At 45.9% G+C, this 19,505-nt stretch overlaps 1 protein-coding gene across 1 annotated transcript in view; it reads right to left on the bottom strand.

Moving 5' to 3' along the window:
* Positions 1-583: 583 nt before the first annotated feature.
* The window catches only part of NEK9 (NIMA related kinase 9), a 37,403-nt gene continuing 18,481 nt past the window's right edge, over positions 584-19,505 (bottom strand). Inside the window, exons 14-22 of the mRNA XM_040975271.1 lie at positions 18,180-18,335; positions 15,830-15,938; positions 15,169-15,330; positions 11,912-12,082; positions 11,117-11,176; positions 8,760-8,959; positions 7,399-7,560; positions 6,000-6,209; positions 584-4,260 (exon numbers count right to left, since the gene is read on the bottom strand). Coding sequence (XP_040831205.1) covers positions 4,138-4,260; positions 6,000-6,209; positions 7,399-7,560; positions 8,760-8,959; positions 11,117-11,176; positions 11,912-12,082; positions 15,169-15,330; positions 15,830-15,938; positions 18,180-18,335 — 1,353 coding nt within the window. The 3' untranslated portion in view covers positions 584-4,137. The remainder of the gene's footprint in view (positions 4,261-5,999; positions 6,210-7,398; positions 7,561-8,759; positions 8,960-11,116; positions 11,177-11,911; positions 12,083-15,168; positions 15,331-15,829; positions 15,939-18,179; positions 18,336-19,505) is intronic.

Here is a 19,505-nt window from a genome sequence, read left to right as displayed (position 1 = left end):
TCTCATGGGGCGGCATGGTGGCTCAACAGGCTAATCATCCATCTTTTAGTGCCAGCATCCCGTATGGCCACTGAATCTAGTCCAGGCTGCTCTACTTCTCATCCAGCTCTCTGCTTAAGGCCTGGGAAAGCAGTGGTGGATGACTCAAGCCCTTGGGCCCCTGCACCCATGTGGGGGACCTGGAAGACGCTCCTGGCTTCCAGCTTCAGAACTAGAGGATGGAAGATTTCTGTCTTCTTTTCTTTGTAAATCTTTCAAAAACCAATCTTGAAAAAAGAAACAAAAGCTCCCAGAGTCCCTGGGTATATAACCCACCGAGTACATTGCCCAGGCAAGCCTGGTAAAGACTTAAGTTTTGCATTTGATGTTAAAAAGCTACCAAAGTCAAGTAGTAGTGGCCAAGGTCAGAGAGTGGCAGCCAGTGGACTGCTCTGACCCACACACCTCCCTTGGCTGCACAGCATTACAACTATGATCTAACAACTAAGAATTGAGGTAAGGAAAATTTCTTCAAAAGAAACTGGAAAGTTCTTGAGACAGTAGGCTAGGTATCTGCATAGGATCAATCGGGTGGGGTCAGAACCAGTCACTTCTTCAGGCTGCGCATCCTCACCTGTCTGCTTCACTCATCTGGCCCCTTGGGCAGGGAATCCCTAGCTGACATTATGCAGCCATAGATCAGGACCTCCGAAGAGAACAGATCCGGATGTCTGGGGGAGTGCTTCCTTTGGAAGCAGTTATTTTTATCCTGCTAAGGAAACACAACAGTCGTGCCTTAATGTTTGCTTTGATCTCTATATGGTTCTTGAACCTATGAGGAGGATCTGTTAGATTTTATAGGGGAGCTTGATCTCGTGTTTGGGGAGAATCTTATCTAAGTCTTTCCTGGAAAGCTTGGGGGGATGATACTGAACAAATAACAGTGCTTATGGACACCCATAATTTGGATTTCTTTATCCAAGAAACCTTAGTGCAAGTAAACATCATAAATTTCAAAGTTCAGTGGGTGAAGCCATGGGAAAAATTTCGTGGTGAAACTCACATGGAAACTTGTTTCACTTAAGACGTGTGTGCAAATGTGTTGAGATATTTCTTTAGGGGCAGTGTAGTTATTAGCACAGCACTTTGGGGCCAGCCCTCGCCTTCAGTCACCAATCTGTCTCTCTTCCCTAGCACGTGGGAGGCGGCAGAGATGTGGCAGAGGCGGCTTTCTTCATGTTTCAGATTCTGGAGTGAATGGTTAGCATGTTTATTTCCATAGTTAATCATTATACCAATGACTGACTTCTGGCTTTGCAGCGGGAAGGAATGTTTTAGTCTAGCTCATCCTGCCCTGACACTCCCATGGATAATCCTTCCTTGGAGGCCCAGGGACCTCACTCGAACGAAATTTCTTTAGAACACACTGCTGCTCCTGATTCTTGGTGTCAGGGCAACCTAGAAACAACTTGGGTTTTAGGCTGCTTTTCCTTAAACTTCAAGTGAAATGCTGAGGGGGCTTGGGGAGACCACACCCAATGCCCCCCCTGCAGGGAGGGAAATGCTCCCAGGCCTCAATGGGTTTGGGAGGTGAGCACTGGGACAGCCTCGCCTGTCCACACTTGGCACTTTCAGCACTCTTCTATCAATTATGGGGGAGGGGAGAAGCTGGAGCAGTGGCAAGGATTCTGCTGGCAAGACGAGGAACTGGAAAGAAGCAAGGATCAGTTCTGTGCCCCGGGTCCCCTGGGCTGTTTCTGTTGCAAAAACACTTATTTATATGAAGACTTGCTAAATCAAATATTCATGCAGGCTGAGGAGTTGAGAGTTTTTATCTCAGTGACCAAGGCCATGGGCAGGCTGACTGAGCAAAGCACTGAGAGTTTAAATGTTTATTTAACACAGAAATGCCAAACCACTCCACCCTCAACCTTCCAAGCATCTGGCCAACAATAAGCTAGTTTTTTGGCGACAGTGTCAGAGCTGAGGAGTAACTCAGCTTATACTAGAACTCGGAAACAACACTGGCAAACTTCAAACACCTAGCGCTGCATAAAGAAAAAGCAAGATGCGGTTTCAGGAGGCCCAGCCACAGGAACCATCCAGGCGCTTTTGCAGCAGGCTGTCCCTCCCCTCCCGAGGTGTGCCACTGCCGCCTTGGCACCGCTTTCCCTCTGCATGGCTGTCTGCTGGGAAAAGGTCTGTGGCTATCCCAGGCACAATTTGAGAAAGTGCAAATTGTCTCTAAGGCACAGAACCCGGATTTTCAGCTAGAGTAATAGCAAACCTAGACTTCTCAAGGAAACATGCTAGAGAAAATGGCCCCTGCATCCCACTGCTAAGACTCCTCTCTGGAACCGGAGGTCTGGTTTGGACACACCTTCGAGGCTCACTGTCACCCCATAGTCTGAGTGATGTGCCCATGTCCCTCAGCTCCAGAGCAGAAACAACCCACAGGAGGAACACCCAAACTGACTATGCCTCAGGCCTGCTGAGAAGGGGAGCATGAGGACCTGGGGACAGGAAAGGCCAGGCAGTCCTTAAGAAAGCTGAAGTTGCATTTACAGGATGAACCAAAACCCACCACTAGGCTTCACAGCAAACCCCCAGGTCCCCAGGACTTAGAGCCTTCATTCAGGGTTGGCCCCTTCCCTCGATTTCAAAAAAAGGTTTCAGTGATTACATTAGTACAATTGTACGAGGCTTCCAAGAACTGAGAAAACAATGGGAACATCACAGCCATGGCGATCCCATGAACAGAGTTGCCCATCCCCAACCAATGGGGCTTTCCCCGAGCACCAGCTTTGACACCACTTGGAGGGCAAATGGCAAAAATTTCCACTGCCCAGGTCCTCCTACAACAGTAAACAGATTACCAAACTTTTTTTTTGTTTGTTTGATTTAGGGAGAATAAAACAAAATTTCATTGTTTTCAGGGGTGGGAGAAGAAAGGATGTTGAAACTCACATGGAGAGCCTTTGTGACCCAGAATACTGAAGGAACAGTTCCTAGGGCTGGGCGGGAACACAGAGCTCACCCCGTTCAGTGACGCCATCGAACGCTCACCTAGAACTGGGCTTTATGAAGTTTTATTCTAGGACATTCACTCTCTTTGGGCAAACTAGCTTGCTCCTGTCTTCAAGGATACAAGGAGGATGGGCCCTCACCAAATCCCATCCGCTTGGCAAGGCTGACCTGTCCCGTTTGGCTGCAGGGACTCCCAGGGTTGGATGTTGGCTTTGGGCCTCTCTAGTAGGCACGATGACACAGATTCACCAGTTATGATATGGCTTCAGAAGACAAAAGGGGAAAAAAAAAATACTGACTAGACATACAGAGGGAATGGCTGGGGCTGCTGATGGCATGAGAAGCCTCCCCTGGGTGGAAGAGTCCCTCTTCGGCTCCATGAAGCTGAGAGAAGCAGCCACAGGAAGGCCAGGAGCCTGCAGCCTCATGTCTAAGACTGTCATCTCGCCGAGGTATTTGGAAAGCGAGGAGACCACGCTCTGCATCACCACAGCCTGAAACTTGGCGCTGTGTGGTGGGGAGGGCCCTGCCCTTGGCCACTTTACCCTCGAGGAAAAGCAACCTAAGCCCACTTTTCCTCCTGGAGCCATTTGGCTACACAGGCACTGAATTTTCTGAGACAAGCCCTCGCTGGACTCCCCCAGGTTTGGAGGACTCCTCCCTGCCCCATGGAAACCTGGGCACCTTGCCCAGCTCCAGCCCACTGCAGCATTGCCCTTTCAGCTTCCGCACCGAGGGCACTGCCTGGTCGTGAATTCTCAGGACGGCTTCCAAGTAATGGTGAAAATGATAAATGGGATTCAAGCTGCTACCAGCATAATCAAGGTGAGCATTCTGTCTCCTCTTCATCAGTGGGGTGGACAGATGCGATAGAGCTGCTGCTGCTGTGCCAGTCACTGATGACGAAGCTGGGGCCACGGGGCCCTGCCATCCTCCAAAACAACAAAGTCACTCCTAGATCCTATCTACAAGGCAGTGCCACTCTCCACATGTACAGGGACAGTGCTTCTGCACCATTGCCTTGCGCTTCTCGCCTGCACGTGAACAAAGCCGGGGAAGCTGCTCTCCGCATGAATGCAGAAGTGTGTGCTGGGAAGTTCTTGGCACCCCAGTTTCCCGGGATCCTGTAGACTAGAGGCTGGGTCGGCAGGAGTCTGTTCCCAGGAGGCACCAGGAATCTGAATCTAAGTCAGGCTTTGGATCCATTTCCATCTCTTCCTTTGCTGTCTGCGTTCCTTTGGAATGCATCCCCACCTGCTCAGAGAGAAGAGTTGCACATTAGCAGCAGTGTCCCCTGGGGACAGTGTTTTAATGCTCATCTCTGAGGAATGGCAGCCACCATCCTGTGAGAGCTCATAGTCCAACCAGAGGAAAGTCTGTTCCTTTCGGTGTGCTGGGTAGGGGAACCAACTCTGTTTGGTTCACACTGCAGGGCTTGCTGAAAGCAGAATTCTCTCTTTTTAAAGCTTTACTTGTTTGAAAGAGAGTAAGTGGGAGACAGAGGCCTTCCATCTGCTGGTTCACTCCCCAAATGGCCACAATGGCCAGAATTGGGCCATTCTGAAGCCAGGAACCAGGAGCTTTTTTTGGGTTTCGCAGGCGGGTGCCAGGGCCTTTTAACTTGGGCCATCCTCTGTTGCCTTCCCACCCATAAGATGGGCAGCTGGGACACGAGCCAGTACCCACATGGAATGCCAGCACTACAGGCAAAAGCTTACCCTATTATGTCATGGCACCGTGAGACATTCCTGTTAAACAATTAACTCAGTTCTTTTCAACAAGTCAATGTCATTGAAATACATTAAAAAAAGTGATGGTGGTAGAGGCTGTCGTTCTAGATTACACTGAGACATAGCCAGAATGTAACGTGAAGCTGTTACAACGGATTCTAGTTTAACAAAACAGTGATAAGGGTGCTGATGCTGTGGCACAGGGGGCTGGGCTGCTGTCTGTGACGTGCACAACAGTTCAAGCTCCAGCCTTCTGCTTCCAACCTAGCTCCTTGGTAATGCACCTGGAGGAACAGCAGCAATACACAGCCCAAGTGCTTGGGTCCCTACTTCAAACTTGGGAGATTTGGAAGAAGCTCCTGGTGCTGGCTTTGGCCTGGCCCAGCCTTGGCTGCTGCAGATATTTGGGGAGTGAACCAGCAGATGGAAGACTTCTTTGTATCTCTTCTTACTCTGCCTTTCAAATAACTAAATAATTTTTTAAAAGTTAAAAAAAACTTAATTTGAAAGCAAAGATCTTTCACCTGAAATTGAAAAAACGGAAAAAGTAAGTTAAAGTACCACTCATGCAGAGAGGTGAACACATGCAAAGCTGCAGTAGATCACAGTGCACGAGATGAAGTGTCACCCACATTCCTTTGCTGAAATGGTTCTGTGTCACTTCCTGTTGGCACTGGCGAGAAATGCGAGTGCTCTGCTTACCTCTGACCGCTCTGCAGAAGCTCTTCGTCTCCCCAGTGAAGTGTCTGCTGCAGTAGCAAGTCATCTCTTGCAGCTCTAGAGGAGCTCTCAGCATACATACAACACACGTGACACTAACAACATGCCTGCTGCTGGGCAGGCAGCAATCAAGAGCAGGCTGTCAGTTGTCTGTGGAGTCAGTTAGATGTGGACTTTTGACTGCACAGAGAGTTGGTGTCCCTAGACCTTCAGTAAGCTTCAAGGGTCAACTCTGTATATTCCTTGACTGACACACACACACTTCAATGTGAGAGCACTAACACAGTAACAATGATCACATCTAGGAGGAGGATGGGTGGGTTCATTGTACTGTCATGTTTAAGGTTTTTCATCATAAAAGGTAAAAGAAAAAGAGTGAGAACACATGGTCACAAAACACAACAATAGTGCTCCCAATGCTTTTGGAATTAACTGCATTAAGAGGAAAGGTCTCGGAAAGCAAGTCCATTTTCAGTACTTGGTGTGCGATTCTCAGATTCTTCAAAACAGACCAGGAAGTTGACTTATGTTTTTAATGCTCACCTGCTGCCCTCCTTCTAACTTCTTATTCAGCTTCTGTAGTTGAGTAAAAATCTGGACGTTTTCTTGCTGTAGCTCCTGCTGTTCAGCCAGACACTTTAACACCAGACCCTGTAATCGTTCCACCTCCCCTTGCAGGGTGCTACACACACAGGCAGGGCTCAGGGGTGTTCCCTTCCCAGCAGGCGTCCCTGCAGGATTCAGCCGAGGGGGCTAGAGACAAGGAGAGAGTGCGGGAAGGTCTGCTCAGGTGCCCTGGTCCCCCAATCCAAGCCTCCTTCAGAGATTACTCTTAAACAAACAAGATAAAACAAATGCAGACATGAGCAGATGTAAAGACATGAGAGGAAAACAAAAAATAATGGCAGCAAACATTCCAGTAGCACTTGGCACTAACATAGTAAGGGAAGGCAACTTCGTCCTTTAGGCGAAGGCACTAGAACAACCATCGACTGAGGAAGACAGGGTGAACAATTTCAAAGTGCACTGATGTCCTCTTGCTTACACATGCTGAGGTGGGGATAAGCACAACCTGGCCGGGGACAAGGGCTCCTGATTACAGTGATTGCAGCGAGGACACCGCATCCCGAGCGCGGCGAGGACACGGGGGATCCAGTCAGCATGATCTCACATTAGAAGAGTGAGGTGCTGGGCAACAGAACCACAACATGATTCCAGGCAGCTAATTAACAGCGGGATTCAAATGTTCCCCACCAGATTCCAAGGTTTGATTACCTCTTCCGGGAAGCTGTAGAATTAATTCTACCAGGGGCTTTTCTCCCTTCGATTGTACTTTGTTTAGAGCTAGCGTCAGTTAGTGTCTGCTCCTGGGCCAAGTGCAGCCTACCACCTGTTTTTGCAAACACAGTTTTCCTGCTACCCAGGCTGCTCCCTCGTTCTGTATTATCTGTGGCTGCTTTTCAGAGTTGAGTAGTTGCAAAAGAGACTAGCTGGCCTGCAATGTCTTAAATTATTTCCTTAGCAGTTTTATCAATATGCTCACTGTAATTCCATTTCTGCCCAGGTCAGGTGAGCATGTGCTGTGCCTGCACTGGACCAGAAGCGCCACTTGTGCTTACGGCCTCCAGCCCACACTGGCAGTGTCGTGAGCAACTGCAGCTGAAATTGGGAGGTTTGAGTTTGGTATTTGGAGGCAGAGAGGAAAGAAAGAATCCTCCGGTGCAGGAAAGTGTCTGCCTTCTACAGATGTGAAAGGATAAAAGGGAACCCCTTCCATTGAGCGGAGGGGGCCAGTTTGCAGTAGTGGACAGACAGGATAAGGAATGGATGCAGGGAAGATGATGACCAAGGGAGCTGTAGGTGGAGCGAGCAAGACCAGGAGAAGCAGAGCTCCCAGTCACCGCCCACCTGGCTGGCATTCAAGGGCAGCAGTCTCATTTACCCAGGCTCCAGCTTGGGGCTTGTGTTCTGAAGGCACGTCCGAGGCCACCTTGAGGCCTTGCAGCTCATCATAGGGAAGGGTGTCTTTCTCAGATTCTGAAAAGGCAGCACTCAGGGGAGAGGGACTGTCAGGCATGGGGATGAACTCCGCATTTTCCAGCTCCTGTGGATGTGAAATAAAAGCCCCTGAGTTCTGTTGCCAGTTCTGTTGCCATCTCTTCCAACACCCTACTCTCTTTGCTACAGCTTTCCTCTGGCTTGACGTTAGCACCCTCTAGTGGGGAAGTGGTGGGTAACACATCTCATAGGACTTGGAAATAAACCACCATCCTTTCATCAGGGAGCAGCAGCGACACAAATTCAAATTCAATGACTTGGAGCACGTGGTGTGTTTCATTACAGGATTGCTAATTACTTGGGATGCTCTCCGGTGACAGTACTGAGGTCAATGGAGAGATTGCTAAAGGCTGAGGTTACGGGTGCAGAGAACAGTGGGCTACCTTCCTCCCCTGTTCAGGAGTTTTATAACTTTATCCCTCCCCCACTTTTGGGTAAACTTAAAATTTCAGCAACTACAAAAGAAAATGCAGATGGGTAAAGGAAACTAACAAAGGCCACTGTTAAATGATCAATATGCAGGGTCTGGCGTGATGGCTCACGGCTGAATCCTCGCCTTGCAGGCACCTGGATCCCATGTGGACTGCTCCACTTCCCATCCAGCTCCCTACTTGTAGCCTGGGAAGGCAGTAGAGGATGGCACAAGGCTGTGGGGTACGGAGGTGGCTCCTGGGTTCTGGCTTCGGATCAGCTCAGCTCCGGCCACTGCAATCATTTGGGGTTATTTGGAAAGCAGCAGATTGAAGATCTTTTCTGTCTCTCCTACTCTGTATAAATGACCTCCTTTGCAACAGAAATACATAAAATCTTAAAAAAAAAATCAACGGTTATGTACCCTGGTCTACATTTTCCAGGACATTCTATATTTTCTAAAAGGGTAAGATCATACTAATGGATCCATCATCTTCCACACAACCGTATTTTGTAACCAACTTTCTAACCTAACTATATTCAATATTTTCACTGCTTTCACTTAAACTTTCACAACCATTTTTCTAACATGTAAAGCAATGCAACATCCCTAACACTCCACTTCTATAAGCAACAGTGCAGGATCTGGAAGCTTAATCTCTGCACACAGGGACTACAACTTATACTCATTTAGATAAAACAGATATGAGAACATTGGTTCTCGTGATGCGAAGTTCAACAGCAAAGTGGAAACTCTGAATCCTGACTGTTCTTTTCTGTTCCTTGTAAAAGACCTGCTATTTTATCAGATGTTATCTTTTCCAAAGGAGTCACCTTGCGAAGCCAGCCAGGGCAGGAGCTGCTGGCCCCGCTACTGTTCCCCATGGCCTCTGTGGGACTCATTAAACCTTCCATGCCTCGGTCCGCTTCCATGGTTCCCCGGAAGCCTCCACTTGGGTCAGGAGTTTCAGACTCTTGCGGACTCTCCTCCTCTTCGCCACCACCGCTGACTCCTGGAGTCGAGCTCTGGACCACTGACAAACAAACAGCACAGAGGCAGAGAACTTTGCCATATACTGCACAGAAGATTCACCTTCACCATCCAACAGCCCCACATATGCCCAGGAAGGTTCTTCAGTTGTACGAAGTGGACAGATATGTGCAGGTCAGATACTTGGGGCTGTATGTATGTATTTTTTGCACAAGGTATTTTCTGTATTAGGATCATCAGGATAATGTATTTTTACTTCCCAAACTTGTTATCTTTATCTGTCTGCAGCAGATTACTAATATTCTAAAGCAGAATCGAAAAGTCCCGCAAGCCACAGCGGAGCATGCATACTTACTCTGCTTCTCTAACAGATACATTCAGACTCCAGCACCCTTCACTCACATCCACTCTGCATAAAACCTCAAACCTCTGAGCCAACCACCTCCTGAAGTAGCTACTTACACCGATCCATGACACCCCTGCAGGGACACCTGAGTGATGAATTCCTCAACACTCACGCGAGCTTTAAATTCCCAGATGATTATTAATTTTAAAAACAGAGTAGCTGCTTCTTTTATTCTATGCTATGTATTTCAAGTTACTTTATGGTGTATGATTAGGAAACAAAAACGAAATGTAAGAAAAGAAGCTATATAGTGTGTTCTAGGTTAAATGCGAAGGCTGCTTCCCATCCTTCACTGTGCTGGCTGTGAACCACACTGTGACCCTACTGAAGCAGCCAAACTAGAGGTACCAGATTCAGCCCTGAAGCTTTTTTTGTTTTAAATGGCTTTTAAGAATTACAGTAATTTGGGGTACACGTAGAACCATTTTTAATATATGTGTGTGTGCATGTTTTGATAGCTAAAAATAACATAAACGTGTGTCACTCTATCAGAACTGATATTCTCAAGGGTATGCCAGTCTATAGACTAGTCCTTCCATTTCCCTAGAAGGAAAAGCCACCAATCAAATGTGGCTATATAAAAGTTAAATTCAGTCCCTCAGTCATACTAGCCACCTTCTGAAAGCTCAACAGACACACACAGCTGACGGCTTCTGCTCTGTCAGCACAGAAGCAGAGCTGCTCTCCTGGAGGTGGCTGGACAAGAGCACTGCCTATACAGCCACGCAGCTGTCACTGGATTCCCTTCCTCCCGATGAAACCACTCTGATGCCTACTAGTTCTTCTAAAAAAGCACTTCATCACATATTTGTGTATTCTTCAACACATTTATTTTGTTTCTTTTAAAACTGTGTAAGAAGGCATGGAGTCTGCTGTAATTTGCTTTTTTACATTTCACATTATGGGAATATCTGGAGAAGCGCATTTTTGTTCCTATGTAATGAGAATCCAATAGGTGTTGAGCAATCAAATATTTGTTGAGCAATTTACCATATGCTGGACACCATACTAGGCATTGTAAATAAAATTAATGAATAAAAAAACCCAAAAACTTCCTGAATTACTGAAATTTACATTTTCTGGATAGTGAACATTTGCTTTCAATCTTAGGTTTTTTCTTTAAATACTGTCCCCAAGTCTGCATTATTTTCAATAATTTCTTTTGGGGGAATTAGCCTGCTTTAATTATGGGTGTTTATCTGTTTTGATTCCACAAAATTCCAGAATTCGGGTTTTGTGATATTAGGTATAACAGATGGGGAACCAAAAAGAAACAATTTCCCATTATAATGATCCTATTATAACACAGAACCATGAAGAAAGCCATCAAGGAAAGCTATCGGAAAATTTTCAGTTGATTGAAAGCTTAGCTAGCTAGCTTTTCCTTCTGCATATCCTTCTGGAAGGAATAGTCTGTAAACTGGAATATCCTTGGGAATATCAAAGACAAGGGCAAAACAAACAAACAAACAAACAAAAAAAAAACCAAAAAAACCTGTGGCTCCTAGGATGCTGAGGGAAGGAATAAGTTACAGGACAATGTTGGGCAAATCACTTAATTATACCCACAGGCATTAACAAAAACGAAGCTACACTGTCGCTTTAATCACAGTGTGAAAGCCTTCACTTCTTATGAAAACTCATCAAAATATGATCTTCACTCTGAATCACTGTATTCCTCACACCCCAAAGAAATTCCCTAGCTTGAGTTTTGGAGCCTGCATGGAACCGAAGCCAACTAAAGCCAAAGACCTGCTTTAGAAAACCACCAATAGCAGACACATTGCTACTTACCAGTTCCAATGGATAAGCCGCTACTATTGGAACGGATGGTCTTAGAATTCAATACTTTCTCTGAGGAAGAATAGTCAGTCAATAAGCATTGTATACGGATACAGGCAGGGAAAATGAAAGAAGAGTAGACTAGGGAGAGAAGGGTTATCTTTGATTCCAGATAACATTGTAGCTGTTATTATTTTAGAAATTAATATCCTAAACCAAGCCTCACTAGCGACTCAAACCATATTGACTGAGGTAGCAATTCTCTATTTTAACTGTTCCCTGGGAGCTTTTGGAGAACTTTAGGAAGTAATGATTCCCAGCGGTCACCTCAGATTCACTGGTCAGGGGCAGGGTCGGCACCAGGACTGGCAGAAGCTCCCCAAGGATTGCTATGTGCATCCCTTACACAGACTTTCATATTTGGTCCATAGCAAAGTAATCTCTATGGAAAAAACATTAATGAGATAGCCATCTTTTTAAAGATGTACTGAAAGTTTCTCAAGAAAGGATAAACACAGATTAAACTGCTGATGGACTACTAGAGATAACAAAACTTTACCATGGGGAAACACTCAAAATTACGTTAAAAAAAAAAGGTCAAGATATTAACAGATGGCAGAAAATAAGCTCGGGAAATGAGAATATTTTGTTCCCATCATTAGGCAGGGCTCCGTGACCATTACAAGACTTCAACAGCCTGTCATTCTTCAGGACACCTCTCTTTTCAAGAATGTGACAATCAGTACCTTAAGAATGGGTCTGTCCTCTGCCAAAGCCACCCAACCTCGAACAGATGCTGACTCTTACCAACAATGAGAATGGTGTGCCAGCCACGGCAAGACAGGTCTGGGACATGATGTAGAGATCCAAAGATAGGCCGAGGCCAGGAGGTACAGATATCAGAACCATGTGGTCTCTCTGTGGGGGTCATTGCCAGGCGGCCATTACCACCATTGCCCCAGGCAAAAATGTGATTATCTAGAGGAATTAAAAAAAAAAAAGAAACAGTTCAGTGTTTCACAGAACAACTTCTTCACTCTTTGTATTCCCTGTCTTTGTGGATGCCTTCACAGTAGGGAGAGCATTATGGAGGCTGACTGCTCCTAATAGCCTAAGTTCTTCCTGATCTCAGACAGTGATCACTGCTCCAATGTGCTTACACATTACTTGCACATTCAACAATTTTATATTGGCTGTTCACCCAAACCTTTATTGGGCATCTCCTTCATGTTGCAGGTGATAGCGCAGCTTGTGTGTAACTGACATGCTAACGGGGAGAGAATGGGATGAACAAGTATCTAATATTTTAGGTGATGGTAAGAAGGAAGATTAGTGATGATAAAAATTAAGCAGAAATAAAGGTTTCATTATTTTGGGTGGGGTGGTCAAGAGAAGTTTTTTTAAACACCTGGGCAGAGATCAGACTGAAGGGAGGGAGACCTGAGGCAGAGCAGGAAGAGCCAAGAGAAGCTCTGCTCAGGTGGTGTTAGGGACAGGAACAAGGAGCAGAGAAGCCTCTGCAGTTGGAGCACAATGGGGTGTCCGTTAGGAAGTCACAATGAGGTGACACATGATGAGGTGACAGAGCAGTCAGTCAGAAGGTGGCTGGGTCCTCCTCCAGTAGTGCCGTGCAGGCCACCATGAGGCCCTAGGTGCTGCCTGTCAGACACAGGAGCCACTGGAGGTTTTAAGCAGTGTGAACGTAAAAGGATTCCTTGGGCTCTCATGACAGCTTTTGGGGTACAAGGGTGAAAGCAGAGCACAGTTAAGGTAGCAAAGTTGGTGAGAGGTGGTCAGACGCATGATGCATTCTGAAGAGCATTTGTGGGATGTGAGGTATAGGATGGAGCTGCCATTTACTAAGACAAAAGGGCTGCATGAGGAACAGGACTGGGTTGAAAATCAGAATAAGCTGAGCTGCCCATGACTTCTTATCCAAATCAGGCCATCTCTTTCAATGAAAACAGGAGTGATGCCAGAACAACAGGCATGAATCAGGGCTTACTGTGTAAGTGTGTCACAATCACTCTTTTCCTTAAGGTTTATTTATTTATATTGATATTGATATTTATTTCAAAGGTGAAGTGGCAAAAAAAAAAAAACAGATCCTATACCTGCTGGTTCACACCAAATGCTTGCAACAAGTGGGGGCTGGAATACGTGGAGGTCAGGAGCCAAGAACTCCCAGGTTCTTCCATTAGGGTAGCATGGATGCAAAACAAGAGGAACCACCCACTACCTCCCACAGCGAGTGGCTGAAAAATGGGAGGCAGAGTGGGTACTTGATCGAGTCCAATTACTCTACCCTTAAATAGCCAAGTTGAAGGATTGTTGAATAAGTGAATCCAGGATGTCAGAGGCAGTGACAGAGCTGGCAGTATTTTGCGGTAATTGAAAGAAAAGAACTGACTTTGGAGACAGCATCTCCAGTCCCAGAGTTCAAACAAAAACGTAGACACAAACGAGGCTAGCAAACACAGTGCACAGGAGTAAGAGAACATTTATAAAGAGCTAATGGGCCCAGGCATAGAATCAAATTTACACCCCTTAAGCTCAACTCATGAAGTATACAGAGGTGTTCCAGAAACAATATTTCTCTGTGGGCCTGTCAGAAAGAGTTATGTCACTGCTTGGGAAGACTCACATTTCACACCAGAGTATCTGAGAGTTGGTCTTAGCTTTGCTCCTGATCCCAACTGCCTGCTAATGTGAGCCAGGTAGGTAGCAGTGATGTCTTCAGCACCTGGGTCACTCATGCACTTGGGAAACCCAGAGAAAGGCCTGCCTCAGACCTGGCCATCACGGGCATAGTCATGGGGTGGGGTGTGTGGTCTTCTTGTCTTTGGCTTTCAAATAAAAAATAACTTAAAAAACAGAAAAATAAGGTGCTACTGGACATACAGCACGACACTGATTTGCAGTACTAGTTCATCCAAGGCTGACCTGAGCAGTTTGCTCCCTGCTCTCCCTTTTTATAAGACACAGCAGAGTTTAATGTGTTGCTCTGAAACTGGCTCATCTAACTAAATGTGGTGACAGATCATTTCACTGACACCACTGCTGGGACCCCCTTCATTTGGACACGCTCAGCAAAACAAGGCTACCTTAACATACAAGCAACAGCAAAGTTGATGAATCAACAGACAAGAATATGAAATGATGTGTTGTTTACCAGTCTCAAGAAGTAGCTACAAAAACAAAACAAAACAAAACAAATCAAAATCTGGCGGGGGAGGGAGATGGAGGAGACAGCTGCTGCTTGGGATGTCTGCATCCCATATGGCAGTCCCTCCTCAGCTTCTAGTCAAGCTGCCCACTGACGTGCCCAGGAGGCAGCAGGTGATGGGCTCGAGAACCTGGATCCCCTCCATCTACGTCCCAGGCTCCTGGTTTTGGCCTGGTCCAGAATTGGCTGTTGTGGGAGTTCAGGAGTGAATCAGCAGATAGAAAACTTCTTTCCCCCACCCCTGCCCCATCATTCTGCCTTTCAAGTAAGTATTTTTAAATAAATGAAAAAAGAAAAGAGGAAGGGAATGAGGAATAGCAACAGTGGCCAAAAAGAAAGCAAGCAGTGGTAGGAGCAAGAAGCAGCTGAGATAGACAGCTGTGAGAGAAGAGAATAAACTTGATTGACACACAACACGGGAGGGAAAACAGTTAAGCCACAGCACATTCATCCTCACAGAGGACATGGCTGCAGCATGGCAGACCCTAGGCAAGCAGCTGGCCCAAGTTCTGCTATTCTCTCTCCAAGCCACCCTGTCAGCATTTACTAAAGCCAGCATGGGGCTGGGCAAGACACCCATACAAAGTCAAAGCTAAAATTACAAGAGGAACTTAGATTATTACTTGCCATAATCTACACATCTGTCCTTTAAAAGAAAAAGTTACTAGGTTGGATGTATGAAAAGCTAATGAAACTCACTCTGGGTTAACAACTAGCCACTGGTTTAACACTACAAAGCCAGTGCGGTATCCAGCTATATAAATGACCACCTCTTTCCCCACCAGCAATGAAAACAGCCGTCTCTGCAGAAAACTTGCAACAACACATGCAGACTCACCATCAGTGGCAGCAATGGTGAACTCATCACCACAGGACACCCGGATCACCTGTTTTCCACCTAGGGGTCCCCCAAGCAAGTTGATTCCCAGACGCTTCTTATAATTCCCAACGCCCAGCTGACCACACTTGTTGCAGCCGAAGGTCAGCAACCGGCCTCGTTCTGAGAGACAGGCAAAAATAAGTCATCAGGAACAAATGGACATAGAGCAGAGGGAGGCAGCAGCCAACACAGAATGCTGTAGTCCAGATTCTGATCCCACAATGCTAGCCATGGCAGCCTGCACCTATGGCAACTAGAGCACCCAAGGTTCCACAGCCAATCAGATCAGTAGGTGACTCAATACTCTATTTTCTCTTGGATGGTATGGCATTTTTAACATGGAAATGGGTACCTTCTACTTCCAGAGATCATAATTATAAACAGCAGATACCTGGATTTACAGGTAAGGCTTCTCCATATTGTTGTACTTTCCATACACTTAAAATGTCAATAAAAATGGGTACTTGAATGCTGAATGTGTTAAAGACCTAACACTGGACACCAGGGGGCAAGCAGCAGGACATGTCCAGTTTCAAGAAAAGCTGGAGCTGAAAGAGTGCAACAGCCTGCCTGCCTGCCACCCTGCGGAGGCCCGTGACGCAGCTGTCAACCCACTCACCGTCAATAGCAGCTGTGTGCGTCTTGCCTGGGGCAATGGTGCGGATTTTATAAAAGGACAACTGTTTGGCCAAGGTAAAAGAGGTTGCGTAGGGAACTTCATGGTATGCCTGCAACAAAGCAAAGATTCCTGAATGAGAAGTGCGGGGATCACAGGCCTAGAAGGGAAACGGTCACGGTAACCAAAGGCCTTGGAAGCATCACATCACTAACGGGGCTGGGGAGCTCCATCCACAACAGAATACACCCAAGAAACAAGCTCAAAATTTACTCAGAGACTCGTGTGTGATGGAGGACTTTTGGACCATGAAGGTGAGATTCTGAATTAAGATGTACAAAACGTGAATTCTCTAACTCCAGAATGACTGATACTTGTTTTGTCTATACACTCACCACGCTTAACAAGAGTAGAGCAGAATTAAAGCCCTGAAGAATTTTGCCAGGCCATAAAGCACTTTACTGTGATTCAATATTCAATTAAAAAAAAAAGATTTATTTATTTTTATTTGGAAAGTCAGATATACAGAGAGGAAGATCTTTCGTTCAATGGTTCACTCCCCAAGGGATCACAAAGGCTGGAGCTGAGCCAATCTGAAGCCAGGAGCTCTTCTGGGTCTCCCATGTATGTGGGTGCAGGGTGCAGGGGCCCAAAGCTTTGGGCCGTCCTCGACTGCTTTCCCAGGCCACAGGCAGAGAGCTGGATGGGAAGCAGGTCGGCCGGGATTAGAACCGGCGCATATGGGATCCTGGCGCATGCAAGGCGAGGACTTGAATTGCTACGCTATTGCGCCAGGCCCCAATATTCAATTTTATTTACACTATTTTCCAACTTGTTAAAACTCATGGTCCTTTTGAATGAGTTAAAAACAAAGGGCCCAGCACAGTAGCCTAGTGATTGAAGTCCTCGCCTTTCATGCACTGGGATCCCATCTCTGTTCTAATCCAAGCTGCTCCACTTCCCATCAAGCTCCCTGCTTGTGGTCCAGGAAAGCAGTAAGATGGCCCAAGGCCTTGGGACCCTGCACCCACATGGGAGACCCAGAAGAAACTACTGGCTTCGGATTGGCTCAGCTTGGGCCACTGTGGCCATGTGGAGAGTGAACCAGCAGATGCAGATCTTTCTGTCTCTTCTTCTTTCTGTAAATCTGGGGCCCAGCGTGATAGCACAGTGGTTAAAGTCCTCTCTGTAAATCTGATATTCCAATAAAAATAAATAAATCTTAAAAATAAAACAAAACAACCTTCTGTAAGTTTAACATTGTACAACAAATCCAACTTTTATAATAAAATGCAAATCAGGCAAAGATAATTTTGAAAATGCCTTTTCATCCTGTACAGATCCTCTCTCTAGCTTTGCCCTGAACTTGTATTCTCCCAACTGAGACTCTCTACTTCACTGACTGCTTAAAAATCAATTCTTGGGCCAGTGTTATGTGTGGCAGAGTGGATTAAGCTCCTGCCTTCAACACCAGCATTCCATATGAGTGTCATTTCACATTCAGGCTGCTCCATTTCTGATCTAGCTTCCTGTAAATGCTTCTGAGAAAGAAGCAGAGCATGGCCCATATTCTGTGGGGAGCCAGATGGGGTTTCAGCCTCCTGGCTTAGAATCACGCTAGCTCTGGCTGTTGTGGCTATTTGGGGAGGGAATTAGCAGGTGGAAGATCTCTTTTTACCTCTCCTTGTTTCTCTGACTTAAAAAAAAACTTTGAAAAAAATCAGGTCTAACCTCTCTTTATCGAGTCTTTTAACCTGCTTCTGTAGAAAAATGACCAAAAATTTCTAATACTACAAAGAGAAAACTAGACTCAGTTATCAGTGATGAATTTCAGAAAACCTTGGAGGGGAGAAAGTAATTACATTTTATGAATCTGTATGTTCTGTTCTGAAGAACTCTGTACGGAGGTAATGCATGGGAATGTTTCTGTTCAAAATGCCCATTTTCTTGTTCTTATTTCAATGACATGACTGGACATGATTCTATCATTTTGTTCTTTGCCAGTGATGAATTACTAACATTGCACAGTTTGGAACATTTTCCCATATGCCTATCCCTGTGCCACCAGACTGCGGGCACCATCCTAGGGTCCTTTCCTCTCACCTCCTCTGCTTACACTCACACTCCTCCCAGAGATAATCACTGTTTTGATCACTGCTATTGCTAGGTAATTCTGTCTCGTCTTGAACTTCGTACTACTGTAACTATATAATATGCACTGTAGCTGCCTTCTTTTCCTGAACACAACATCCACACGAGCACTGCTTTTTTCTTAACTGAAATTCCCTGGTCATTAACTAGCAACAGCATCACAAAGAAATTCCAGGTTAGGATACCACAGGGGGGCACTCACTTCATGGTTGATGATGCCAGACATGCACTGATTCAGACCCAGCTTGTTGAACTCATTAAGCCCACAGGCTAGCACTTTGCCTGACTGGGTCAGCAGAAATGTTCCATCGCAACCACATTGAACTGCGACGATGATCAAAGCCTTGGGAACATCCACCTACAAGAAAACAGTAAGTCAGGAAAAGAAATCTACAACACAAATTGCATTAGGAAAAGCCCCTTCTGTTCTTTCCAAAGGGACATGCTGTACTTGGCAGGGTGGTGGCACAAAAGCAGGGGTTGCCCTGTCTCTCAGACTTGCCCAGCAAGAGTTCAGAGCTCACAGCTCAAGTTCCATAACACAAAGGATTAGAGGACCCTGCTGGGTCACTGAAAGGACAGTCCCAGCGGGTCTGTGCTGGTACTAGGTCCTGCCTGGGGAGATCTCTCTGAGGAAAAATGTGATTGGAAAAGCTTCAGGTCATCACTGATTTTGTCCTCCTTGACAATAGCAGATCCTTACTCTGGGGCCCAATTTAGTCACAGATGACAGGGACTGGTGTAGTGGCATAGCAGCCTAAGCCTCTTGGCTGTCACACTGGCATCCTATGTGGGCACTGCATCCATGCAGGATACCTAGAAGAAGCTCCTGGCTCCCAGCTTTGGACTAGCCCAACTCTGGCTGCTGCGGCCATTTGGGGAGTGAACCAGCAGATGGAAGCGTGCTCTAATTCTTTTTTTTTTTGTTTTGTTTTTGGAATTTTTTTTTTTACATTTTATTATTATTATTATCACTTTATGATACAGTTCCATATTCCCTTATCCCCTTTCTAATTCTCTCTCCACTCCCCCCCCACCTAGTTCCTCTATATCATTACTAACATATAGTTCTTCATACTCAGTCATATGTCCATCATTGCAGGCATGGACAATGGCAGAGAGTCCAGAATCCTATTGTCAAGATATAGTAAACAGTTTCATTGTAAGTCCATCTTTGTCTGGAAGAAGAAATGCATACTACACCGCATCCTCACATCTGGATGTTAGTCTCCATTTCACAGCTACTGTACATCCCCTTAAATGAAAAGTCATGATACAAAATCAACAATCTCTCTTTAATTTTACCTTTCCAATAAAAATAAATAAATCTTTGAAGGAGAGATGTGGCAGTACTGAGGAAGCAGCCAGGGCTTCCAAATGCTCACTCCTGTCAACAGTTAATCAGACAGGGCTGGAGAATGGTGGGGTGACAGAACAGGAAACACCGGCTCTGTGTGAAATCGAAACTGCTCGAATCTCACAATTTCTACTATAGTTTTCTCAAAGCTGAAAATGTAAGTGCAGCTGA

Source organism: Ochotona curzoniae, unplaced genomic scaffold (genome assembly GCF_017591425.1).
Source record: "Ochotona curzoniae isolate NIBS_2020 unplaced genomic scaffold, NIBS_Ocur_1.0 contig_2688, whole genome shotgun sequence".
Classification (NCBI taxonomy): Eukaryota; Metazoa; Chordata; class Mammalia; order Lagomorpha; family Ochotonidae; genus Ochotona; species Ochotona curzoniae.
The sequence above is the reverse complement of the archived record's forward strand: the minus strand, read 5'-3'. Positions and strand labels throughout refer to the sequence as shown.